The sequence below is a fragment of the Anas platyrhynchos genome, chromosome 2 (genome assembly GCF_047663525.1).
Source record: "Anas platyrhynchos isolate ZD024472 breed Pekin duck chromosome 2, IASCAAS_PekinDuck_T2T, whole genome shotgun sequence".
Lineage (NCBI taxonomy): Eukaryota > Metazoa > Chordata > Aves > Anseriformes > Anatidae > Anas > Anas platyrhynchos.
Genome location: NC_092588.1, coordinates 77872141 through 77899284, shown reverse-complemented (window position 1 = coordinate 77899284; position 27144 = coordinate 77872141). Strand labels below are relative to the sequence as shown.

General features: G+C 46.5%; 1 protein-coding gene across 2 annotated transcripts in view; it reads right to left on the bottom strand.

Annotated features, from left to right (window-relative positions):
• Window positions 1-27133, bottom strand: part of SLC22A23 (solute carrier family 22 member 23) — a 94815-nt gene extending 67682 nt beyond the window's left edge. Inside the window, exons 1-3 of one of the 2 annotated variants that reach the window (XM_038174184.2) lie at window positions 25731-27133; window positions 11140-11243; window positions 5991-6145 (exon numbers count right to left, since the gene is read on the bottom strand). In XM_038174184.2, the coding sequence (XP_038030112.1) occupies window positions 5991-6145; window positions 11140-11243; window positions 25731-26243 (772 nt within the window). In that variant the 5' untranslated portion in view covers window positions 26244-27133. The remainder of the gene's footprint in view (window positions 1-5990; window positions 6146-11139; window positions 11244-25730) is intronic. The other variant, XM_027451709.3, reaches the window with a different exon arrangement.
• Window positions 27134-27144: the final 11 nt, after the last annotated feature.

Genomic DNA, 27144 nt, shown 5'->3' with positions numbered 1-27144 from the left:
ATTCCATTTTCTTCCAGTGGCAGCAAGCTCATCCCTCTGGCGCAGGTCTAAGTCGATGTGCCATTACTCAAATTAAACAATAAAAAGAAAAAAAAATAATCCCTAGAACTGTCATTACAAGCACAAAAAGTTACAGTTCCAAGCATTTGCATGACAGAAGGTAGGATTTCTCAGAGAGAGCATACCCAACTGCTGGAGCTGGTTTGGAACAATTAAAAGGCAGACACACTTTACACTGTAAATGTAAGCTGTATTTTGAGCTGGGGAAATCGCAAGTGTGCTCTAATCTCATCTGATTGCCATCATCACAAGTATTTTAACAGCCGCGTTGCATCTTAATTGCATTCCCAGTTGACCAATCATACAAGAAGTACCTCAAATAAAAATTAATTCCTTGGGCTTTTTGGTCACACTGACAACACACAGGATTTTCAGCAACTGAAATGGAAAAAATGATTAAAATCAGATCCTGTTGCAATCTCTGCATTAACTGAACACCTTCTAACCTCCCAAGGAGCTTTAGAAAGATCCTGGTTTTATTCCCCTTCGGCATACTTGAAGGCTGCACAAATTTATTTCAAATTGGCTGCCTCAAATTGCATGGCTTTTTTTCGTGATCTGGGACAACATATTCATAACGCTCCAAGGGCACCTCTGCCCTGGAAAACAGTCTGTAGGGGTTAAAATAAACATGCCAGCCAGTGCTCCAAGGGTAGACACCGTGTCTCTAGAAGAGCTCTGACCAGGAGAAAAAGGGAAGGAAATGTGGAGAAATGGAAGCCAACAAATTACGTGAGGAGTCACAGTTTGCTTCCTTCGGTAGGATCAATGTGGGAGGAAGCAAGGAAGATATTTATATGGGGAGTGCTGCAGTTCTAGCAACCTCTTCCACTCCTGCATAAATGAACCCCCCAGGCATTCAATAAAAGGCATGCACAGACCTTTTTTTGAGCAGCTGTAGTGTTCCTCCTTCACGTTGTTTTGTTTAACAGTTCTTGCACAAAGCTAGTACAAACAGAGAGCTGCGCTTTCCAGAAACTCACATCCCACCTCGTATCAGCACGATCCCTAGCTGCTCTTCAAAGAGCCCCATACCTGAGATTGTGTGATTTAGCAATTAATGGCCACTTTGGAGGGATTCAGAAAGATTTTCGTGCACTTGATCTGTCTGTGATCCCTCCTCCCGGACCTGCACGGGATGACTCAGAGCAGAAGGCTGGTTACATAAACAGAAGGTAGGTGGCTTAACAACCTTGATCTTGTCACCCAAGTGTCAGCCGAGAGAACTGCGTGTTACTGCAGAACGAAAGCACATGTCAAGGCACTGGAACGCAGTCAGATGCCTTCCACGTCCTCCGGTTTGAGGAAGGCATTACAGAGTTATTTATTTGGCTGGTTCGGGTTGCACCAAACAGATTCAGAGCGTGAGGATTGCAGGATTTCACCTGCCTTGCCTGGACAGGGCCACGTTGGCTGCTGAAGACTCCGGAGGGGAAAGTGGAGAATAAAATGGAGCAACTCCACTGCTTACACCACTAACTCCAAGGGACATGGCGGCTGCACACCTGGGATGCTCCAGGATACCTGTGCCTATATGCTTCTGGGTGGGAGGAGGTGGGAAAAAAAGAAAAAAGAAAAAGAAAAAGGAAAAAGAAAAAAAAAAAAAAAAAGGCAACTCTCACTGTCTAACTGCTCATTAGATGCAAATTTATTTTACAAATCTGACATTACCACAATCCAATGTCCCTAGGCTTCCTTCAGCTTTAGAAAGCTTTCTATAGCATGCTGCTCTAGCTTTACAGAATAAACATTTTAAAAAAAAAAAGGCTTAAGAAATCACATTGAGCCTCTCTCAGGTCAGTGCCTGTGTAATTTACAGGAGTAACAGGTTAGGTCGACCTAGCTAGAAAAGAGAAAGATACATCACAGCTGGACATCTTACCCAGCCTGGAAACCTTTGCCAGAGTTCTCCAGCCTTTCAAAACACAGGCTATTATTTTGCACAGCATTCCTACCTTTTTTCTTCTAGCAGTGAAAGGGAGAAAACACCACGCCAACTCATCCTGCTGCTACGTGCTGGAGGGACACCCCTGCTTCCTCGCTCCAACCTGAGGTGCTGTCTCCCTCTCCGTGCAGCGATTCTCAGAGCCTATTTATTGCTCCACTCAAGTCTAGACTTTGCAATTTCGCAGCCTAATCTGCAGCCCAGTCACCCGTGAAACAGCTGAGCAGCCCGCAATTGTGTGCAAACCCGCGCTGCGGCTTGTGCCGTCATCACAGCCTCTGCTCCAGGAAACAAGTCGTGCTCCCCCAGGCCCTGGTGGCATGAGGGACAGCAGGAACCCAGCCCAAGGCAGGAGAGATGAGACCAGAGGGTGCATCCTGCTGACAGCAGCACCCTTTGCCCCCCACGGGGACGGCTTCCCAGACTAATGCTGACACCAGCACGGCCTCGGAGGCAGCACTGGAGCAGCGTGGGTGGGGGGAATTCCTGCTTGCAGCCCCGCCGGGTTGTGAAATCCAGCCCAAGGGAAGGCACAGCATCTGGCCAGGGCAGCGATTTCCACATCTGCCAAGCGTACTTTGTCCCACAGGGCTTGCGGCCAGCGAGCGGGGCTGTTCGCGGGAAGCGGTGCTCCTTTACCTGCTGTAAAAGCTCCCAGGTGCCTGCTGAGGCATTGCTCAGGCACACGTGGCACTGCTCGGGAAAAGGAGCACCTCCCTTTCGTTCTCACAAAGAGAGGATTCAATGACCACAGCACCAGGAAGAGGTTCCCAGGTTCGTTTCCCCTCTGCTTCCCCCTTCGTAGCAAGTGCCACCACCTCTGCAAAGCCTGGCTCTTCCTGCAAGTTCACCAGTTGTACCCGAAAAACCTCTCCAGCAAAAGCTTTTGCCAAAACTAAAACAACTGCAGAAAAACTTTTCAGCTTAATGAATCAGCATCAAAAGTGGTTCCTTTAGCAAAGGCCCAGGCAGCTCCAGCTCTCTGTACAGAGTCACAGAATCATTTAGGTTGGAGAAGACCCTTAAGGTCGTCAAGTCCAACCATCACTTAACACTACCAAGTCCACCACTAAACCATGTCCCTAAGCATCCCATCCACACGTCTCTTAAATACCTCCATGGATGGGGATGCCAACATCTTCTTGGGTGCCCCATCCCAATGCCTGACCACTCTCTCCATGAAGAAATTCTTCCTCATACCCAACCTAAACCTCCCACTGCACAGCTTGAGGCCATTTCCTCGTGTCCCAACACTTGTTGCCTGAGAAAAGAGGCCAACACCCTCCTCGCTACAGCCTCCACAAGAAGCCAGCTCACGGCAACCCTGAAACCAGACTGCAGAGAGGCACCAAAAGCAATGCTTGTCGCAGGGCTCACCCTGCATGCTGGCACAAACCTGTAGGAAAACCACGTCAGGCTGTTGAAAAGAGCGTGGTGTGAGCGGTGAGGGCAACTCAAGCTCAGCAGCTCTGTGTTTTAAAGGCAGCACTTTGGTGCTATTCCCACTCCCAAAGCATCCAGGACGGTTATTTACAATTTCCGTGAGGCAGGCCATAAATCCAAGCATAACTAGCAAGCCTGACAGAGTGTAAGAGGATCCCTGTGGCAGGCTTGTTACCTTTGCAGGCTATACAGGCCTATAGAGTTTGATTCTGCACAGTAGCTTTGAAAACTTCAGCTAATGGCTCTTTCTAGCCGATCAAACTTTCCATTTTCTATTGTTCTGCTTGGGGCAGCCAAGTGGGAATTCTGGGGACACGAAGCTCCGGTGGAAGAAATCAAGACCATTAACAGCAAGGAAATAGGGGCCATGAAATAGACGATGACTCCACAGAGGAGTGCAATAGAGCGGCATAGGCTCTGGCAGAAACAGAAAAAAACAATCCGAAATTCAGAGAACGCCTAACAAATTATGCCTACTAATGAGTAAAAAAGAAAACCAAAGAAAAAGTAACAAAAACAACAAAAAATCATGTTCCTCCCATTCTCTTAAGGCTCTAGGGATTAATTCTTTCCCATTACTCTACACCAAGATGACAACACTTCTTATTTTTTTAATGATAATATTTAATACAGAAATTCCCACTCCCCTCACCTCCCTAGCCAGAAGATCTCCCAGGGGTGCAGGGAGATTTTTTTTTTTCTCACTTCTATAAAATTGCACTGATGTTCATGCCGCAGCTAATTTCACACATCTCTCCTAACACCTACTAACTCTATTTGAACGTTGCCTATGCAGACAGATGCCTGCTTGCAGTGGATACACACATACAGCAGATACAGCAAACATTTCAATTACGCGGGGGAAATCAGATTCAAGTCCTTGATCTGAATGAAGCAGAGCATGGACTAACCAGCATCTCCTGTTTGCTGAACAAACTACTGTTGGGCTACTCTTCAGTGACACATGCACTGTCTCTCAGGTCTACAAAAGTCCACAACGAACCTTTTGCTTAGATGCCTTAAAAATAACAAGAAAAAACAACCAACTGACCAACCAACCAGGACAAATATACTCCATTGGGCAGTGGAAAATCCCAACTAGCTTAAGCTCCTGCTGAATATCCACACGTAATGGCTGCCCTAGCAGGGGAAGATCTTTCTTCATGGCCCAGACCATGATCAGCATTTGGAGTTGACTGTGCAGCAGGCCAGCAGGGAGGAGGTTTGATGCTAGTTCTGCTTCAACAACAACCTGCTCTGCTTCAGTTTCTTCCACTCTACTAAGATCTCTAGGGCCACTAAGTGAAATGGATAAGCAAGTTTTGCTACCATTTTCTACAATGGGGAAAAAAATAATAAAAGGAGAAAAAAAAAAAAAAGATGTGTCTTCAGTAGTAGCCTTACTTTTTGATGAAAAATTCTTGCTAGAGGTTACATGACCAAAGACAAGGAGGGGGAAGAAAAAAAGTAAGCCTATCTACTATGAAGAAGCACAATACAGAGCAAGCCCTTGTGTATTCTAGTCAGGCTGCTTTCCCCTCTGAGCAGTCTAAAACCAAAACAAATACAAATATTAAGCTCCACAAGGGCTTAATAGTAGAAGGCGCTCCATGCAGAGTAAGGATACAGTGCTAAATCCTGATGGGCTAGATACCAGATACAGTAGGAAGTGAATAAAATTTTATGAAGATCTGTACAGCAAGTCCCAGGATATATTTAGGTAATACTTCTCCAGAGCCGTAATAAAAAGGGGGAAATGTTGTATTTTCCTCGGCTACCTGTTAATCACAAACAGCAAAGGAAGCGTGAGCAGACACAGCTCCCTGGAGCCCATCCAAGTGACACAGACAGGGCTGGTGGCACTGCACATGGACCCCCTGAGGGCAAGGCCTCCAGAAGGGGCTTCCAAATGTTTTGGCGACAAATTTACCAGGCATCTCCCCCAAAATGCTATGATCACAAAGACATTTCTCGTAAGATTTCCTTCAAGTTTCTCTCGGTTGTTCCCCCCTAGCCCCCCCACCTTGAAACAATCAAAAAAAGAACAACAAAGAAACAAGAAGCCCTGATAAAATGACTTCAGCCTTCTCTTCTCGTATGCTTTTGATGTACTTTATGATCAAACGCAGGGACAAGGGGCTTCTTGGCCTCAGTTAACAGGAAAATTTCTGAAATAGTGCCAGAATACGTACAGCTAGAGACAGGGAAAGCAGGGAGTTTCCTACTGAGCTCAGTACTGCATAGTGAAATCCACAACCGTTACAGCCATGACTCAGATGATTTCTAGGTTTACGTAACAGCAAACAATACCCCCCCACACTTTATAATTTTCTTTTAAACAGTCCCTCAAACTGCTTCACAGACTGCTCTGTAGCAAGAGATAGCTGCAAAAATCCCTACTTGGTCACTGAAACTCAGGCTACAGTTTTCTCAGTGCAAACAATTCTGCTTTTGTTTGCTTGGAGGAAAGCAGGAAGCCCCGGAACAGCAAGCAACATACTCAGTAAATACACATTGGGATGGGTGATGAAGGCATACTCACGCAGTGCGTACAGGGAGAGGACTATTCCAGCCAGGCAAAACCCCTCAAAAAACCTGAGTGTGCTGAACATTGTCACGTTCACTGAGAGTGCCACAGTCAGTCCAAATACCAAAATGAATATGACAGAGAAGAGCAGTACGGGCCGTCGACCTACCCTAAAAATAAGGAGGAAACGGTGTTAAAAGCCAGGACAGACACAACGCTCCAGCATTACAAAGAGGGGCACGAGTCATGCAATCCCTTCCAAATATTGCCACCCATTTTAAAGCTTGTTCCATTTTTATTTATTTATTTTTAAATTTTTAACTAAAAAACACTTAATTCCTCACTCAGCTTTGCATTGACAAGTTCATTTCAGGTGGGATTATGCAGGGCCAGCATATGATTTATTACTGTTTAGCATCAATTTCTGTTACTGCTTGACATCAACTGCAAAACACCAACGGTGAACAAGGAAACGTCTAAGAACTACAGCAGGACCACAAACAAGTATCTTGAAGATTAATAACAACTTCTCAGAGCTTTCTGTAGCAGCAGAGATGGGTGTATGACATTATATGTTAAATGATACGCTATATTATTATTTCTTCACAGCCTACAGCCACAAAGCTTACTGCAGAGCTCTCCTCTACCCAATAGACATGTGCTTACCAGCCTGATCTGCAAGACGAGCACACTCAAAAAAAAACAACTTTTTTTTGCCTTGTTATTAAGGATAAGCCTAACAAACAGGGACAAAGTGTAAAACAGGGTTTGTGCCACTTCCCTGAGCCTCACAGAGCTGACAGCAATGCTTGTAGGAAAGCAGTGCATTCCCCTCAGATCCCCATAGCAGCTGTAGAGACCCACAAAATGAGCCCGACTGGAGGAGAAAAACAACAACGAGAATAAAAAATGCACTGCATCGACCAGTGGCAGTGTGGGCATGAGGATTTGCAGCCCTCCTTGGCAGGAAGGATTTTCAGCTGCAAGCCACAGCTGCACGTGCTGGGGTGGCATCGATGAGAAGAGGAATTACAGTGCCCCCGAACGCGGGGCACCTGCTGCACAGTTGGGCTCTTATGTAAAAGGAATATGAGGCTTTTGCATATCTCACATGCTCCGTGTTTATCATTCCCCTTTCCCCCCCCCCTCCTCTTCCTGCGCAACACAGATGATCTGAAGCACCAGAGCACGCTGCTATTTTTAAGCAAGAATTGGATCGTTATGTGGAGATTTCCAAAATTTCAACTTGTCAACTCCCACAAGATTTCCAGTGGAACCGAGGATTCCTTTCAGCCAGCTCCATATGCCACTTCCACAAAGAATATATGAACTTGCTTTTCGTAGGCAGCTTTCACAGACCTATTCAAAGCAGTCTGTCAGCTGCAAGCCAGCCATCAGGTTGAATGTCAGCACAATAAAGAACATTTAAACCTCACAACCTAATCCAGTTTCACATACCGCAGCATTTCTATTCAATTATTTCAGCAGACTGTCACCAGCGGCTGTAAAATGCATTATATACATAGGCATTCACAATTAAAAATTTGGATTTTGCTTCACTTAAAACGGAATAGGAACAATGAATTAGGAGGCAAAGGGCTGGAAAGGAGACATCATTTTTGATGCTTTTGGGAAAACTGGAAAACCACACCGGTATGTGCATCATCACCTACACTTTTTTCAAGTCATACCTCAGATGATGATGCTGGAGGCTCCTTTGGATGAGGACATGTTTTTCCAGCGGCAGCATCAGCTGTGGGGCACCTCACCAAAACTCAGCTTGTTGGCATCAAGCACTGGGTGTTTTCAAAACAGCAAGTACTAAGTGGCAAGCTGGAGGCAGCGAGGTCAGGGCAGAAGGTTCCTCACAAACCCAGCCCGTAGAGGATGAGCCTTGCTCGCTGCACCACTCGGGGTGGGAACACAGCGTTATTTCCTCAGTGATACGCAACGTGCCAGGAACACGCTGGACACTGAGGTAGCTACCGCTGCCTGGGCTTCACATGGTGTATTTATAGGGTGCACGGCACTTGGACACAGAGGGGAATTACCTCATACCAAACCTTGAACACAAAAACTGCAAGCTCTTATCAGGGATCTGCGCAGGCTTCCACATCCCTATTTTCATAACAGTCAAGCTGTAATTCATACTAATTAGTATTTGTGGAAGCATTTTGTGGATGAAAGGCATTAATGCCAGCACTCAGAATTAGGAACTTAATTCTCATCACAAGCCTGACCTGCCATTTCCTGATGTTGATTAAAAAAGGCCCCACTGCTTCACAGACATCAGCCCCCTTCCTCCCCCTCTCTTTACTCGAGGTTATGCATCATTAGGGCTTGGAATTTCTTCTGCCATTATACAAATTATGCAAATTAATGTTTGCTGCTAACGAAGAATCAGGAGATCCTCCTGGGCTTGTGAAAGCCCTCTCAGGCCAGGCAAGCCCTCCAGTACCTCCTCCCAGAGACAAACCTAGCATCCCTCCTCACCCAGGGATGGTTTTTCTCAGAAATCAAAACTCCAGGGCAGCTATCAGCCACACGGTTGGTGATCCAGCAGTGTTTTGACAGGATGTTGTCTCAGAGTATCTAAAATCCTTTTATGTGTAGACAGAGTTATCTGACTAACACTACGTGGCAATGCTTGTGAGAAATTAAAACATACACAATCTCCCTTGTAAAACAGCCCCAGGATACTAGCTGCTGCCATCCGTGCTATTCCAGAGGGAGATTTCTGTGCCACAACAGTCTCAGCCTACGCTGCATACTATTAGCTGTATCAGATGCAGACTTTTGCCTGCACAGGTAAACAAATAGGGATACAAACATCCACAGGCTTCTGGAGAACCTGTAACCCACACAGCACTACGTGCAAATGCATCTAGAGATGCAGATGAAAGGCAAATGCTTTGAGGACAAGACCCATGCTCCTAAGTATGCACCTTGCCACCCTGAGAAGACTAAGCTCTGCTCCTTCAGCTGATCAAATTGTTCTTCCTGTACCATTCTTTGCAGCTTTTCTCTTGGTTTTGGGACTTGAATTGGCACAAAGGCTCCAAGGAGTACCAGGGCAGTTGCAAAGCAGGGCTGGACTGGGCAGTGAGAAGCAGAGGTTTGCTCAGCAGGATGCCACATGGCCACCAAGACCCTTCCACAGACCTCTCTGCCACCCTGACCAGAGCAAGCAAAAGTGCCAGCAGTGCTCTGCCTGTCAAACAAGTAACTTACTCAGGCTTTGAGTAAAAATACGTGTTTGCAGACTTTTTCCTATAGATTTGCAACAGAGCTACCTAGGTATACGTGTACACACCTACCGTATTTTGAACAGACCACAGACCAGTTTGCATAAGCTAATTGTCTTAATGCACATTACGTCCTGATAACATGCAGCTTTAAAAACCGTTCAAAAAGGAAAAATAAAGCCCCAAACCCTACTGGCTCAAAAATAAAAAATAAAAGTGCCCCAAAGCCTCTTCTGATTACCTACACTGGATAGTGATATGAAATTAAATGAAAACAGGATTTTTAAAGATTGTAACACTTTAATGTATTAATCTGCCCAATCTTGCCTGCTCTTGTTTTGGACTGACATAGTTTTTAATTTATTTTTTTTTTAATTTTACAAGTACAATCCCCTTTGTATCTGTTTTTCCACACCACCCTCCATCTTAAAGGAAACTCAAACTGTGATTAAATTGTAAAGTAAATCCTTGTTTAGGTCCTCTTTTAGCAGCCCCAAATACATCTAGCAGCCTGTGAGAGGGTTCAACAAGCACATGTGGCAGAGCAAGCTACAAAATGGGGAAAGAAATAGATGGGAGCACAGGATGCTCCTCCTTTTGGTGGCAGAGAGCTATTAAACCGCTTACTGCATCTCACTCTTGAAGACAGTGCCTTAGGCAACAAGATGTTCACTTATTTGTGACTTATTTGTCAATTACAGCAGCATTTCCCTAACTTGGCAATAAGTCTGCTTTCTCCACATGGATTCCTTTTTAGGAAAACCAAGAGATCCCTCATTCAGTTCCCTGCTACACTTTCTACACACTGTTACAGCCCTGTTCTACTGCAGTGTTTTAATCAATTTCAATTGTATTTCATCATGCATGATCCCTACTTCACCGAAAAGTCATGACTCCCCACTTGCCTGAAAACTTTTAATGACTACTCGAGAACTGAGATGTAATTTTGCTACAAAAGTTCCAGACGCATTACTGCATAGCTGCAGGGGGCCTCTTCTCTGCCCATTGACTGACAGGTTTGCCTATTACGGAAATCTTAAAAAGCGCGAGTGACGCCTTCCTTTCCTGGTTTAGTGAATGGTGAAAGAGTTAACTTGGGGCCACTTAAAGCAGCAACTTTGGCAACTGTAGTGGAAGCCACTGAAATGACTGGGATGGCATCACAGGGCTATTGTTTCAAATGCTGCATGTTTCCATTGAAATCGCTTGAGTCAGGCATTAATTTTTTTCCCCTTTTTCTGCACTACAAGGCACTCTCTTGAAATAAAAATTGAACTCTCAGAACAACCAGGGCATCTGGTAATGTTTTTACTACTGTAATTTAAGGAACTGCACTCTGTGCTTTTAAATCTAATACCCCAATATTAGTGGCATATAAGTCAGCAATTCCTTAACACTACAATCAACACATTTGCTTAACAAGAACTTTAAAAATAGAACAAAGGAAAAGTTTACAAAAAAACAACAGCATTCTACCACCCCTAGATGAGACTGTGTAAGCAGAAGATTGACGTTACACTGTTCTCCTTTATTCAATCAATGCCGCTTTCAATTTCTTTTGGCCTCATCTCCTGATTTAAAAACCAAAAAAAAAACAACAACCACTAACCAAAGGCACCACTTACATAATTAGAAAATACTTAATTCTGTATGAGCACTACAGCTGTAATAAACTGTATCAGCAGGAAATAACTAAGTCAACTATCAAATAGCTTATTTTCCTGTTACTTACCTTGGTGCAAATTACTTGGTTCAAGCAATTAACATACTGTTCTAAACCATTTGTTCGTGCTCTTTTCAGAACATGAAAATCATTACGCAAAAGTTTTTTATGAATATGAAGTAGATAAAAATCTAAACAATATTTAATACTAGCATTCATTTACAGTTATACTAGCATTAAAAGATTTTTCACTTACCAGTCTGCTATACATCCTGTTATTAAGTGGCCGAAGATTAATCCTACCAGTAGGGAGAATTTTGCAATGTGGACTTTCCAGGCAGAGTCACAAACAAGATCCCACTAGAAGAAAGACAGATAAACCAAAATAAATCAAGCTATCCTCAGATGCAGTTAAGCATACTATCACATGTGTAGACCTCCTTGAAAGCTTCAGCCCTAGAACAAGTTCATGGGAATGGCAGTTTCCCCCTTGAGTCAAGCCCCAGATCCTAAAAAGTATTTGAAAAGACTCATTTATTTGAGTTTCATCAGACCCTTATTGACAGAAGGGGAATACTCAACACTTAAGTCTCCACCCTCTTCAGGCCACCTGAGTTTAGATGCTTCGGGGAGCATCTCCAGGTTTGGTATTGCTGATGTAACTGTGGTATATCACTGTAATGCCCCAGATACCTGCTGCCAGACAGCTTGAGAGGACATTCTGCTATTGGCCTACTTGGCACCACTTGAAGACACCAGGAAAAGCAGCTGCTTTACCACAGACACCAGTGGCTGAATACTTTCAGGCTACCATCGGCGAAGCATCAAGATGCTTTTGTTTTCAGAAAAGCATCCGAAGGCAGTGGAAGGTGATGAAGACTAATGGCATGGCTTGTCAGGCCAGGTCTGAAAAGCCAGGTCCTGGCATCAATCCAGAGAGCCGCAGGACAGCAACCCCCATCATGGCTTGCAGATCAGTCAGGGCCTGAACCTCCACACCAAGGCTCTCTGTGATACCGAAAGCACCCTTTGTGTCCAAAGGAACAATGGATGGACCATTCCAGGAAGCCCGCCCTTCCCAAGAGAAAAACAGGAACAAGGTCTCTAGCAAGGCTTCCCTAACCTCCAAGATGTTTTCCTCCTAGACATCAGACTGAGCCTCAGGAGAGCCAGGCTGCATTCCTGGCTTAAACCCAACACCCTCATTGCCTTCAGACATATAACTTAGTCTCTCTTGTGTGTGAAGCGTGGATAGTACCATCATACCCTTGAATAAATGTGGAATATGTGTTTGCTCGTGGTTTGTGAAGTGTTTAAATATTGGTGGCAACAGGAGCCATACACATTTCATGAACAAGTAAGTGCAGCTAACTTTGGAGAGCCAGCTACTCCAGAACCGAAACTTCACAGAATAAATGGCTGTGCATGTAAGGTAATAGTAGTGCTGTCCCAACAGCAGTCACTGAAGTTTCATGGCCAAAGATGCAGAATTAAAACACGCAATTTGTTTTAAAAAGTCAGGTGCAACTTCAAAAGAGAGCTTCCCTCAAAGAGCTTAATTAGGTGCACTGCAGTGTTAGGTATTTTCGTGACATGCAGCCCTTCCATAAATAAGGCAGCTCTGACTCATCCATCTGGTTCAACATCACAGAAGACATCCTCCCCAGAACACACCATCTCACCAAGAAGTGTAGCACTACTGAGGCCAAAAGAAACGTGCTGGCTTTCGGCAAACGTTCATGCTCAGGCTTTTCATTTTAATTAAATGTATTTTTGAGTTCTTCACTGTTCCGACTTGTAGAAGTTGGGACATACACTTCTGATCCTCTGCACCATTCTGCAAGCCACAGGTTAATGGTACTAAGGAACAAGAAGCGAGTGGTATGAGTGTTTTTTCCACTGAGTAGCTACGGACTATTTGCAACAAGCAGCTCAGCAAGGCAATGAGAATTGCTCTCCGAAGTTCTTGACTTCTCGGAAGTATTTAGCGAGCGGGAGAAATGCAGTTCCTAATATTTACAATTATAGAACCAATCTCAAGCTCACAAGAAAAATACCTGTCCAGGCTAGCCATAATCAAAACAAAATTCAGGAGGCACCTCTGAGCTCCAGGCAGGCTTTCAAATGCTCTGGGCTTATTTTCACAATCCAGAAGGTCTGTACAGTGATTAGAAGTGAGAAATCACTTTTGAACGTAGGGTAGAAATTAAGCATATTAAAAACAGTCGTATTTATACACAAATACTTTTAAAAGGCAAGCACTGCAAGTTGCTCATTGTCACATTATTGCAGTCAGAGGAGCTGTAATGCCATCCAAGTACAAGGAAAGCAAACAAATCAGATATATCCTGGTGCCTGTTCACCTCCACAGCCAGCCGCTGCTGGCCCTCGTGTGGAGCCCGGGCAGGGAACGTGCAGTGCTGGGTCACACATAGGTGAAGGTTCATGGCTGGTGGAGCCTGAGCCTCATGTTGTGAAATTTCAGGCCGGGACAACACGGCAGACACCGAGTTGTCCACTTTGGCACACAGAGCAAGAGTTTGAAAGCAGAAGAAAAGTTGAACTCCCAGCAGGCCCTCCAGCAGCGCCCTGAGCAGGCCCGCTCCCTCCGATAAGCTGTCTGGGAACCACACGTCTGCTTGTTTGCAAGGCTCTTGCCCAGCCCCTCAGCCCCTCTGAAAACAAAACCGTCCATTGCTCTGCAAATCCCGTGTCTGACCGCTTGCTGCCTTCAGCTGAAGGACTATTCTGGAGTCTAGCATAAGCCTACAAGGTATACAAAACAGGCACCAAACACAGATTTGAGGTTTCAGCCTCAGCTTTCACACAGAAAGAAAACCCTCACAGGTTCCCATCTTGCAGCAATCTGGGACAGGCAGTGCTGCTGACAGCTCAAGTGGCACTCCGAGTAAATCTGCACCAGGAGATTGTTTTGGCCAGAGTCTAGCCAGTAATCCCCTATCACCTCATACAAAAGGTAGATTAACGTGTTAGGAGCAGCGAGACCAGAAAATCCTGTAGCTGCTCTGGCAGAATCCCTGGGTGTCCCATTTGGGAGTTAGCAGCTCCCAGCCTGAAGGAAGGGTGCTGCTAAATTTACAGTGACCCCTCTGTTTTCTCTTCTTTCTGTCCTCTAGCCTCCTAATGCAAGAGGTCTGATAGAGTGATATACAGAGCTGATAGGTTATATTTATAAATATAATCCACTATGCAAACCATGGAGAGGGATCTCAAAAAAAAAAGCTTTTTTTTCTGTGGCAGTACAGCAATGTGGAGAATTTGCCACCTATGCAGATGTGCAATGCATCTCAAGTGTTTTTTTCATGTTGTGACAGTGCTTTTTGCCAAAGCCTAAGAAGTCACACCTTCAGGATCCTAATGTTTAATTGATCGCAGTGAGTCACCACCCGTGCTGTGAGTCACTGTGCTTCAAACCAGAAGTCAAGCTGGGGGACTATTTGAAACACGCTTCAGAAGACATATGGCAAAAATTAATGCGCCCAAGATGTAACCATCCTGCACCTTCCTTGCAAGAGATGGAAGTCTGGGCAGGGCTCATGCAGCGAATCAGGATCTGTAGTGAAGTTAAGGCAAAAGTTTTACCTAAAATGCAAATTTAAAATCCGCTGCATGTCAGTTTATCTTGACCCTTGGAGAAAAGGCTCCACTTTGGGATCCCTGGCCTCTAAGTGGCATGTACGCCACAGCCTGACAGGGCAGCCCCAAATCCCTCCTGGGGAGAAGCCCCATGCCCCCCTGTGTGTTTCATGGCGGTTTTGAAATCTCTAAGTGGCAATAAGAATCAATCACTTGTCACAGAGGTCCACATATGATGGGTCTCTTTCTTTGTTCTTCTCCTTCCCGATTCATCATTTCATAACCAGACCCTGGCGGTTTTCCCTGCACAGCGCTAGCATCCATCTTTTCTCTCCGTTTCTATGTAAGTACCTTGTATAGCCAGAGTTTAAATTTATGATGCCTTCACATTCTCAGAGTATTTTTCCAAAAAAAAAATGAACCACTAAGTTATTAAAAAAAAAAAAAGCTACATATAAAAACAAAAACAATAATAATAAAAAAAAAAGAATCAAGTGGTGTTTTTCATACAATATATATTACAAAAAGCAAAACCATCTCCAGGTCCTTGAAGAAAAGCTCCAAGTGCGCAGACCAAGCACTACCAGTAAAAAAGTGCATGCACAAATAAATAAGTAAATACAGAGAAGCAGAACAGTCAGTTCTACCCTAAGATACTCTCTCTAATGCCTCTCCCAGTGCTCAACAACCAGGGCAGTGCTCACAGTCACAGCCACTGGAAGGAACCGTGACAAGACTTCCCTCGAGGACAGTGCTCCTCTCCTCCCCACTTCAGCCCCCGGCCAGAAATGACAACCTGGCTTTGTTTGTAACGTTAAATAAAGTGTACAAGTCCCAGAAAATGGCACAATGCTCAGCTCTACAGGAAATAACTGTGCAGTTATGCCACGCTAAAGAGGCTGCAGGAGAAGATTCCCAGAGAGACACAACAGCCCATCTGCAACACAAAATTGGGGTGGTTTTACTGACAGACATTCCTGGAAAACAAAACAAAAACCCATGGGGCCAGCCCCAGCACACTTTCAGCATCTCTCCTTCCTGCCAGCAGTGGCAACGACAGAGCATTTAATCTACTTAATCTTCAAGGCTCAGGGTAGCAACGCTTCTCAGCTGAGCTCACAGCTGGGCAGAACACTCCCCAGTCCCAAATGCATTTTAAGCATCAATAAAGTGTTCATGGGAACACCTGGCATTTTTGACCAGTACAGCCAGCTGGGTGCAAGTACCAAGAATTTCGAAATGGCAATGCTGGGAACAAAAAAAAAAATAAAAAAAAAAAATCCTGGAAGACTTCAGAAGAAGAGGCAAAAATAAAGAAATTTCTCGTTCTTTGGCCAGCCACACTCAGAAGCAATTGTCTTCCAAAATACATTTTTCCCACTGATGGGAAGAAATCCCTACAAAAGCCCTACATTCTTAGCAGGCGCAACTGGACTTACCTGGAAAACATAAATGTCACTGAAAACAAAAACAAAACAAACAAACATGGAAAAGGAGAACAAAAAAGCCAACAAGCCAGCTATCCAGAGGTTTTGTTGTATGTTTTCTTTAAGTACCTAATCAAAGAAACCCACACCACCTATGCTTCAATGCCCAAACTCAAGACACAGCAGACAGCTGACTTCCAAGCCATTTTTTTTCTGCATGACCTCCAAGCACAAAATACATCCGACTTTTTTCAACTTCACTATAGGTGGATGCTTTTGTTGAAAATCTCCAACTAATGCCCAAGTGCTTTGGACTTCTTAAAGATAAATCCTCCCACTAAAATTTATCCTGAGCAAGCACAGCCTGGTATTTTGAAGGATTTACAACTGCCCAAGTTTGTAGGAACTTTTACTGGGGTAGCAGGAAATATATTACTGGTACCACAGCAGCACTTTTTGCACAATTTGAAGAAGAATGCAGCTCCTTCTGACTGCTGCCACAAAGCCAAGGGTTTTGGGGACACACAGAGGGGGGCAGAGGGGACAGAGAAAGAGGAGAGGGCGCGTGAGCCAGAGGACACGTGCTCAGCAGGCTTCCCAGAAAGATATAATTAGACCTTGTGCTGTTGTAGGACAGCAGTTTCGTGTACCTATGAAAACAGTTTCCATCCCTGCAAAACAGTACACAACTACAGACTTCCCGGGTTCACCTAACAGTTGGTGAAGTTTAACCCAGCTGAAGTTGCCGAAATACATCCTTTGGATAAGCATGACTTAGCTGTGATATTTCCACGTCAAGTTTTGAAGCGTATCTTTTTAAAGCCTGGTATTTCAGCCTTAAAACTAAAGCACATGGGACTGGTGCCACGCTATCACGCATCGCTAGGCGAACACTGATACATAAAACAGCGCTTCCACCTGCTTTGCAAACTTCAGCTCCGTCGTGAGGAAGGAAACCTAAGGCACCGGCTACGTCAAGCTGCTCTCAGTCATCGCCCTGTGTAATGATTACCTCAAGGTAAACAGGTTGGCCCCGCTACGCCCTGCGAGGCGATAGCAATGACGGGAAAATTCCTGCAGTATCCTCAAACCTTTTGGTCACAGTTCACCTGAGACAGCCATCTCCACACCATGGTGACACGGCTCCAGCAGCAGCGTGATTACGTTAATCTGGAAGTGGCTTTTGGTTATATATGATTGTTCTGCACTAAAACAACCTTGCTTCATGCCATAAGCAGAAAAGACCCTCCGAGCTATCCATCAGCAGACCCCCAAGATGACAGGATGCCATCCGATAAAACGCAAAACTAGCCAAATTTCATCTATCCTGCAGTTTCACGTTTTAATCAGAAGCAATTAGCTTCTTCTGATCCCAACCTTGCTCTCATCACAGATCTGTTTCTTTTCCCCACTGGGACAGGGAAGAAGGAAGTTTGCTAAGTAAATAATCATCACTAATACGCTAACAATTAAAATATGATTTGTTAATCATATGACAGTCTTGTGAATACTCAGCACGATTAAGTCAATTTTAGTAGCTTCTATATACCACCCACTTCTCCACCACTTCTTTTATTTTCAGTAGCAGTTCTCTTCATTCTGAGCCATTTTGATCTTCTCCAGCCTTCACCCTACCAAGATTAGTCAACTAACTCGTTTCTCAGCTGATGCGATCTGCTTTGCTTTGTCCAACTCCATAATATCATCCAACATCAAAGCGCTGGGAGATACAACATCTTGCTCGCAGCTTTCATGGATGCTACGTTCATACTCAGGATATTTCCATCTCTCTTCTAGATCTCTGTGCTGCGATTGTCTTTTCTACACGTGTTCTGACATCACTGGGAAGTCCCTGTCACAAAACCGACTAACTTAAAACCTACTCCTTGCTTCAAGACCAAGTCAACTGACCAAGTCACACGTGTAAAAATGTTTTTCCAATGCCACCCCTCAGTTTTCAGCTGATGACCACCCTTATGCTGAGCAAGGCACATTCTGGCAGGGCTGGCTTCGTGACCCAGCTAAATAAGAAGTTGAGCAAGCTGCCAAATTGGTGTTTTGAACCGGTCTAAACGCTGTAAATAGAAGCCATATGTTTAAAAAACCATAACCCCCACAAAAAAAAACACCACCCACAACATTTAAGTTAAATATTAACATTTGCTATCATCTGATAATCAAAAACAAGTTAACGCTTTGAAGACCAACATTTTCCAGGACAACACATGCTTCAAACTGCACATAGACAACTTTAAAAGGGCTGGCATGGCAAAATCCAATTCACACTCTTATTAGGCTGTCTTTTGAAGTGGGGGAAAAGCCTCAAAAATGCCAAGCATGGAATGAAATTCCAAAATGCAGATGGTAAGAGGAAACCTTTCCTCGTGAGAAGCACTTGCTCAAAGTCACCGTAGATTAAAAATTAATTTTGACATGCAGTTATCATTGCTGTGACCCTGCCTGCTCATCATTTGAGGTCTACAGTCATTATAACCCGGGCAAACGGAAAAGAAGAGGGAAGGGAAAAAAGGGTCTGGTATTAATTCAGACTGAACTAAATGTTAGGGGGAAGGAAGGAGGGATAAATATATTCAGCTTGCTTCACAAATGAAGAGAATAAACTGGTCTGTCAAGCTTGTATTGTTCGTGCAGACAGGGTTTTACACAGTCCTGGGAGAGAGAGCAGGGGAAAAGGTCTTACAGTGTAATTTACATTCCCTATCCTTAATAATATTTGTAGCTGGGACGTTGCGACATTGTAGACACGCTCATGGACTTCGGTCCAGAGGCCAGGAGGAGACTGGGCAGCACCAGAGCACTAACACAGAGACAGCACTCGAGCCAAAATGAATTCCTCCAGCCTTGACCAAAACCCTTTGCATGGACCCAGACCACCTGGTGCTGTGGAAACAGTGCACAAGAGCAACCCTAAACCACATGTCGCTGGATAACGTGAACGTGCTGTTTTCTAGACCTTACAAGTAACATTCCTGATTCTCCCAGCCTCGTTACTTGTGTACCTAAACACTTGCCCCAAAAAACAGTATCAGAAAATATTCACTTATCTGGTCTTTTGTTCTCACGTTTCAGTAGGACAACCTGCATTTGGGGCTCTCTCCTTGCTGTAAATTAAGGGCAGAATAAAAATCCTAACAAAGCTCTACACTACATATTGAATTTTCCTCCCGGGGATAAGGTGAGAGATTAAAAAAGAAAAGAACCTTCCTTGGCAGTACAGACCTTCACTTATATCATTTAATACGCTACTGAGAAGGCTTTCAGGCAGTACAACAGTGAGGACAGCATTACGTACAGACTGATGGTGTGAGTGGTAAAGATGTCCGCGATACTGGTGGAGTCAGACAGAAGCACACGCCTTGCACCAGGCTTCTCCATGGGACCCTTGCCCCCAAAGACCTTCACCCTTGACTCTCATCACCAGCTCAGGGGCACAGGCTGCGGCCCCAAGAGCAGCACTTGCACTTCGAATTCAAATAAGGTCACCTGCTGGCAAAAGCCAACAGAAGATAATCATCTTTTTAGAGCCAAGCACACATTTTAGAGTTGAAGGGACTGGAGCCCAAGAGACACCATGCTGAGGGAATTCAGCATGGAAACCTCAGCATGGCTGCAAAGTTGTGGGATCTCCTTCTCCAGACAGGATTCTCCCATCTCCTACACATCGCCTACAGCACAGACGATTGCTACCTTCTCCAGCAAGGCTTCAGCCTCATCTCATCGACCCTACAGTTTCTCAAGGATAACCCCGAGCCAGGAGCATGAGGGGAGGAAGGCATACCAGAGGGTGCGAGCGGTTGTTCCAAGCAGGGATGCCAGGTCGTTTGGAGGGGAAAATAGATGGAAAGAAGCGGGCTGATGGGGAAAACAGAAGACAAAGTACATAAAAGCTTAAATATTTCAGCTTCTTCTAAATTTAGCAGCTGTCTAGAATTCATCTGGAAAGCTTTAATTTAAGGCTTTGCACCGTTGATATGGCCAAGGGTTTCTACGCGAAGGAAAACCACCAGTCTCGTGCTATTCCAGATGCTTTTTCATTGAAAACGAACACCTTCACAGCTGGCTGGCCTGTGATCCTCATCTCAGCGTTACCATGACAAACAGCGGGACTGGCTCCAAATTAAACGCTTCCCTAAATGCCGGTTCCTCCTCTTTGGAGATTGCTTTAAGAAAACCAGGATGGCATCTTTTACAACTGCGCTCTCATGGCCAGAGTAAGAAGTAAAACTGCTAGAGCACGTTAGATATTTGGGTTCAAACCGCCCCAACAGCTGGTAAATACGCACTGAAGCTTGCAGTTCCTGCTGCAGCACAGGCAGGGTTAGCATGTGTAAACTGAATGACTGAGATACAGGATCTGCTGGGGAGTGGAAACAAAAACAAACAAAACCCCAACCATTTCAAACATCGCGTCCATCCCAAATAATAATATTGAAAAAAAACACAGTGGTTTCACACGCACACTGAAAATGAGGAATGGGAAAGGCTCAATACCAAGTCTTGGAAAGCTGACGATGACTTCAAGACACTGCAAGATGGAGCTACCTTCATAGAGGATTATTATTATTTCTACACGTTTACAGTAAGCTGAAATCAGATTCCTGTATCCAAGACACTTTATCGTAAAGCTGATAATAAATGCTAACTCTACGTAGGTTCCCTCTAGTGCATAAAATCCATACCAAACAGATAACCAAGATGACCTCAGTCCTGGTAGCAGTATTGGCCTTAATGCAGTCGCTGTTTTCTAGACCAGTTGCTTAGAAGTGTTTTGGCGTGTACATACCGCCCCCTCAAAAATAAATGAAAGAACATCTAAGCTCACAAGACACGTGTTTGTTGTCTGGTGAGATCACAGCTGGTTATCTCGCATGCTGGCATAAGATAACGTCATGTTTGCAGGTAGACAGAAAGCAACTCTGCACAGCTGCGCTGCACCTGGGAAGAGGGGTGTTGTCACCGAAACACCCGCCACGTCCTGCACGCTGCTTGGCCAGGAATGCACTTTCTTTTAGGGTGGTGTTCATCAGTGTCCCAATAACGAGAACGCAGATTTGTTGACCCCTTTATCACATGTTTGGAACAGAGTTAGTCATTTCAAAGCCTTGTCTGAAAGAAATTTACATCAGTCCTCCTGCTTGATGCAAGAATCTGCTTTGCAGGTCCCTTCACCCCTTGAACCTGTAAAATGGAAGCAAGAGCACGGGCAATACGCTAGCTTTGATCTTGCTGCTTCTGACCCAGCTACTGCACTGGGTACGATAACTCAAGGGTTTAATTATCTGGGACCAAGCAGAAGCTAGTCAGCCATGAACCAACACTGACAAGAAAAATCCTGGTGGTTGCATGAAAAAAAAAAACAAAAAACAAAAGAGAAGCATCAGCATTTCTGCAGTCTTTTCTGATGCCAGCCAGCTATGGGATACACAGAAGAGAACAAAGATTTCCTCCCATTTGTGCCTGGAAAGGGTGGCACAGCTCTGATTTTCATAGAAGGGCTGGGGTTGGAAGGGACCTCTGGAGGGCACCTGGTCCAACCCCCTGCTCAGACAAGGACAATTGGAGGAGGTTGCCCATGACCACATCCAGATGGCTTCTGAACATCCTCAAGGAGGAGAGTCCACAACCTCTTGGGCAACCTATGCCAGTGCTTTATCACCCTTCCTTTTGGGAAGGACCTTGTTGGGGATCCCTCTGAATTAATAACTGCATTCTGAAAGTGCACTTGAAATGCACACCTACCCCCTTCTCCAAGAAATGCCACCCAATGAGCAGTGCAAGCTTCATCTCTGCTGTTATCACACAGAGATTTTTGTGTTGTAACATTCCTGATTACTTGCAGGTACCTGCAATAATCCCATGAGACACCACCACAGCCCAGGGCAGGTGTCACCATGCAGAGCCATTTCACTTCATTAATCTGACAGAAAACCCAGGGAAGAAAAAAAAAAAAAAAAGTATTTAAAAATCTGCCAGGTTAGCAAGCTAAATCAGCTGAAGACCAGTCCAGAAAAATGCCAGAACTGTCAAAAAGGAAGAAAAGCAGGACAAAGGAAGAAAAGGTAGGACAAAGACATACCTTTGTAGGGGCAAATAGCATCATGTCGCTGCCTGAACTGATCCATGTGCACACCAAGACAGCACTGCTCCAAGCTCACTGCTGGGCAGCATCGCCCCCGGAGCACAAGGGAGAAGGGGAGGTCTCCTGAATTATGCTTCCCTTTTGATTTTTTGGTGTGTGTGTGTGCATAAAGTTAGCTGGAGGCTCAGCCAAACTGGAACGAGAAGGATCAAACCAGCGGTAGGTCGGCAAAATCACGGCACGTTACTTGGGAAAGACGATGACTCAACCCAAATCAAGTGGGAAGCTAAGAGCCAAGAGGAACAGCATTGCAGCAAAACAAGGCATCTGGAGCAGAAAAGCAGCCACAACAGGAATTCCCGTGTGACCAGACATGAATTATTATTACATAATTGTTCTGGGTGATTAAAAAGCAGCTTCCAACTAGCCACTTCTCCCTATACCACTGCCGAGAGCGGGGCTGATCTGGAATGGCACAAGCGTGTGCAGAAGGGATGATGTGCTACCATCCACTGTGATTTAATCAAGCCTCAGTCGCTGCCCATCACCAGCTCTCAGTGTCCATGATACGGATTTGGGTTCAGAAGAACAAACCATACCACCACGTAATGCTGTTCAACACAGCAGAAAAGTCATCCCAGCAAAGGAGGGAAAAACAACAAGTGCCAGCCCCATATCTAAGAGCTTCCATGAAAACTTTGCCCCAAGATTACAGCCGACTATGCAGACAGAAGGTTCAGCCACTGAAGAGGTTGACAAGAGGGTTAGAAAAGTCCCTGCTGAACACACCCCAACGTCCTTCTATGTTCCACAACCATATATGCTTTGTTGTGATTATGTTGCTTTTTACGTTCATGGTAGTAATTCATCTGGACTGTCATTCTGCAAATAGGCAAAAGGAGACCTCAGGTTTCCCCTTCGCAAAACAAAACAAAAAGAAAATAAGGGGGAATATTTCTCAGCACCCATCCTCTGGACAGTGGTGAGACACACAGCCCATTTAAATGATTTTCTTTAACTAGCTTTTTGCCCCAAGGCTAGTTGAGGATATGCATCTCACAAGTGATGGAGCTGCGCTCTGTTCAGAGCGATGTGATAATGGTGATGATGTGACAAAGAATAGATGAAAACCCTCAGAGAAACGCTTAGTGGTGAAACAGCCTTACAATTGAATTCTCCTGGAGAACATATCCTCGAGATATTTATGTACAAACCACGCTCGGGTCCAAGATTTATGCACCAAGCCAGGCCATGAGCTCAGATCTGTGATTTACCACGGCCACCGGAATTCCTGTGGTTACGTTACACATCTGACCTCTTCGCTGTATGTATTTCAACGGCATTAAATAATGAGCAGCACGTCTTTTATTACTGTTCCCGGTCCCAATGAGTGGCAGCACTATAAAAAGCAACGCTCCCCGTGACTCAGCCCAGGAGGGCAGGGCTGCTCGCCGAGGCGCACGCGAGGCCACCTCCGGCCCTGGCCACCAGCCCAGCAGGAGAAGGGCTGGAGGTGGCCAGGTCTCGACTCAATGAACCCCAAGTGTGACGCAGGAACAGGTGCTGGGAAAGAGACAGCTGAAAAAACAGGGATGGAGAGATGGCATCTGAGGAAGCCTCCATGGGATGGGTCAATGAGGCTGTGGAGACAGCAAAACCCATCCTAGTTCAGGGTCTGCTCCCAGGGTACATGAAACGTCACTGTCCCCAGTTCATTGACAGAAGGCGGAGCAGGAAATATGCTTTGCGCTAAATAACCACACTCATTTCGTTGAAGAAAAGCATCCATTGGAGATGAGCTTGGGCCGCTGAGGATGAGAATAAGGGGACTGAACAGCCAAATACAAGTGCATTTTTTTTTTTTATTAATATACTTTTGGCTCTCTTTACGATATTTCAATATAACCACTGGCTACCACACAGATGACTGTATATTAGACTAAGGCAGATTTAATAAAACTCTATTTAGAAAGATGAGAACATTGCATAATCCATTACAGAACCAAATGTATTTTTGAGGGGAGTTACGGGAGGTCTGAACATCCAGGCTCCTGAATCCATCATCGGGGCCCTTCTGCACAAAGGGCAGTGAGATGCACCCAAGAAGAGGCAGTGGCTACGAGAACTGCTCCCACACTATCGGAGCTCCTGGTGGTTTATGAGAGAGCCTGAATTCGGCTACGTTGATGCTGTGTTTGGGTTTTTCCTCCCTTTCTTCACTAGGATAAAAACAGCCAGCACACCCACCCAGAAAACCCCAAAAGAGAACAAAAACACAAGCTAAGGAGGAATCCTGACCCTGTGAAAACAACCTAATTATAATTATAAGGGATTACAAATCAAAGAGAAAAAGCTGCCAAGTTTCTGGAAGCAAACATACAACAAAAGCTCCGCATTGAAAAAAAAAAAATGTAGTCTCCAAAGATGATTATTATTCTTTCTAGTAGAAAACAAGACAGCAGGGACCACAGCTGTTTATTTATCCATTAAAATTGATCTGCCCTTTACTGTGAGTTCTTCCAAAGAACACTTTTTTATTATTATTATTAAGGAAGTATGCAAGATAGCAAACCAACTCTCCCTTGACCTTCTGTGGTCAACTTGATGATGACCTTCACAAGGCTCTCAGCGTTTGAAAAAAAAAAATAAAAATTAAACAGTTTGCACTCAAAAGGAATATTCCGAGATGATTTTTTCACGCTCAGGCATCAGTGTTAAGCCCTGCACCATATGAATAGCTCTGTCTCTGGTTATAAACAGAAGAAAATCTGCTTCTCTTAAATGTCAGATTTCATTATGCACTTCTACATCACACACCATTCACATCTACCATGTGCCTGTGTTTTTCTCATGGAAGGAGTGCAGCAGGCTTGTTGGGTTTTGGTTTTTGTTGATTATTTTATTTTTTTTTTTTTTCCTAAAACCATTCTGGGTTTGAGCTTTTGGGGGATTTGCTCTGCTTGCTTTCCCAGTGTTGCGCACGCTTTCGAGGGACACGAAGATAAACCAAAATGATTTTCAGTGATTAATCCAAGTGCGTGCTGGCTGACCGTGGCACAACCACAGCAGTCATCTGATTGCTGCCCCGCTCCTCGCGCCCAACCAGATAGGCACAGTCACACCACAACACTTCCACACAGGAAGTAATTTCTGCTGAGCCGGGGGGATTTCGGCCACAGGGAGCTACTTTCCCAGTCCAACAGTTTCATTTTACGTTTCCAAGAACTACAGCTGTCTGTCAGTACCGGCGAGGCCCGTACACGGGCGGCAAGGCTTCCGCGTGGCCGGTAGGATAAGCGAGCGAAGCCTTGCAGGTGAAAAGGCAAGGTGGGCTTTTCACAAATGCTACTCGGCGAATACGAAGCAGGGGTAGAAAGCAGCGTGGCCCACACACCAGGAATTTTCCCCTTTAGCTTTTCCAGTGGGAGAACCACGAAACAGAGCAGCACCCTGTGCCTCGGGAGGTGTACACCTCGCGCGAGGCATTTCTCCTTTTTTTTTTTTCTATGGAAAGAGTTATCGAGGCAGCGACTACGAAGCGGGAGGGATTCAGCAGAACTTTCTCCACCACCTCCATCCCCACCTCTGCCCAAAAGCAGCCTGGCTGTAGGCACAGGGACCCGACGGGAGCCCTCCCTGGCTAGCGGCACCCACCCGCAGCGCCTCTCCCAGGGGTGGCAGCCCCAGGGGGGCGAGCATCCCTCGGGCAGCCCCTCTCCTCACCTTGCTGACGACGTTTTGGACCAGGCCGGCCCTGATCCGGTAGTGCCACTCGTGGCAGTCGCACTCGCTGGCGTTGCCGGGGCCGGGCAGCGCGGTGGCCGTGGGGAAGATGCCGCTGCGGTTGGCGTGCCCGGGGGGGACCAGGGAGCCGTTCCAGTCGCCCTGCTGCCCGTCCGCCTGCCGGCACCAGAAGTCCGGCTGGTCCAGCAGGAAGGAGTCCGAGAACTTGCTGAAGCCGATGAAGAGGGCCGGCACCCAGGTGAGCAGCACCAGGGTGCGCTGGTACCCGCCGCCCAGCCCCCCGAGGAAGGGCAGCACGGAGCCGTCGTAGTCGAGGAGCAGCGGGCTGCAGGCGGCGGACGACGACGAGGGGGGCGGCGGCACCGCCTGGATTTCGGCCCCGACCCCCAGCCCGGCCCCGGGGGGCGGCCCCGGGGGGGCGGCGGCGGCCCCCGGCACGGAGCCGTTCTCCTCCGGCAGCGGCCGGCCCTCGCGGCGCCGCTCTATCGCCATGCAGCCGCCCGGGGGGGGGGGCTCACATAAGGGGGGGCTCCACGGCAAGCCCCGGCGCCTCCCGGCGAGTCGAAGCGGCCCTCCTCCTCCTCCTCCTCCTCCTCCTCCTCCTTCTCCTCGTCGTCCTCCTCTTCCTCGCACTCACGCCTCGCCGAGCGGAGAGGAGAGGGAAGGAAAGGGAAGGGGGGAGGCGGCGGCGAGCGAGCCCCTCGCCCTGCGGCCCCCAGCGGGCTGCGGCTGCCGGCGGGGCCCCCCCCTCGCCGTGCCTGTGCGTCAGGCGGCACTCATCGCAGCTCTCCCTGCCCCCCCCGAGCGGCACCGCCGAAAAGAAAAAGGAAGGAGCCGGCCGGATCCGAGCATGCGATGGGCCGAGGGAGGGGAGGAAGGAAAGGAAAGGAAAGGAAGAGAGGGAGGAGGAAAAAAAAAAAAAAAAGCACGAGCAAACAAATAATAATAATAAAAAAAAAAAAATCGCCCGGCTACCCCGCGGAGCAAAGCAGGCGACAGCGAGCCGTGCAGAACCGGTGCAGCAAGGCTGTAGGAACACGCCTCCTCTCCCGGTTTGGGCGAGGAGGAGGAGGAGGAGGAGGAGGAGGGAGGGAGGGGAGGCAAGGCGAAGGAAGGAGGGGAGGAAAACACCAGCTCCCGCTGCGGCTTCCCCGCTCCCAGCTCAGCTAAAGGTCCCCCCGCGGCCGCGGCGGGGACGGCAGCGGCACCCCCCGGCCCCCCTCCGCGGGCGGCTCGCAGCCCCCCATCCCGCACACCTGGCCCCGCAGCACCGCCGGGGGGACCCCCCCGAGCCCCCACCTGCCGGCACGGCTCGGCACGGCCCCCCCCTCGCTCCGCCCTACGCCTCCCCGGCACCTGCTCCCGGCCCGGCCCGGCCCGGCTCGGCTCGGCC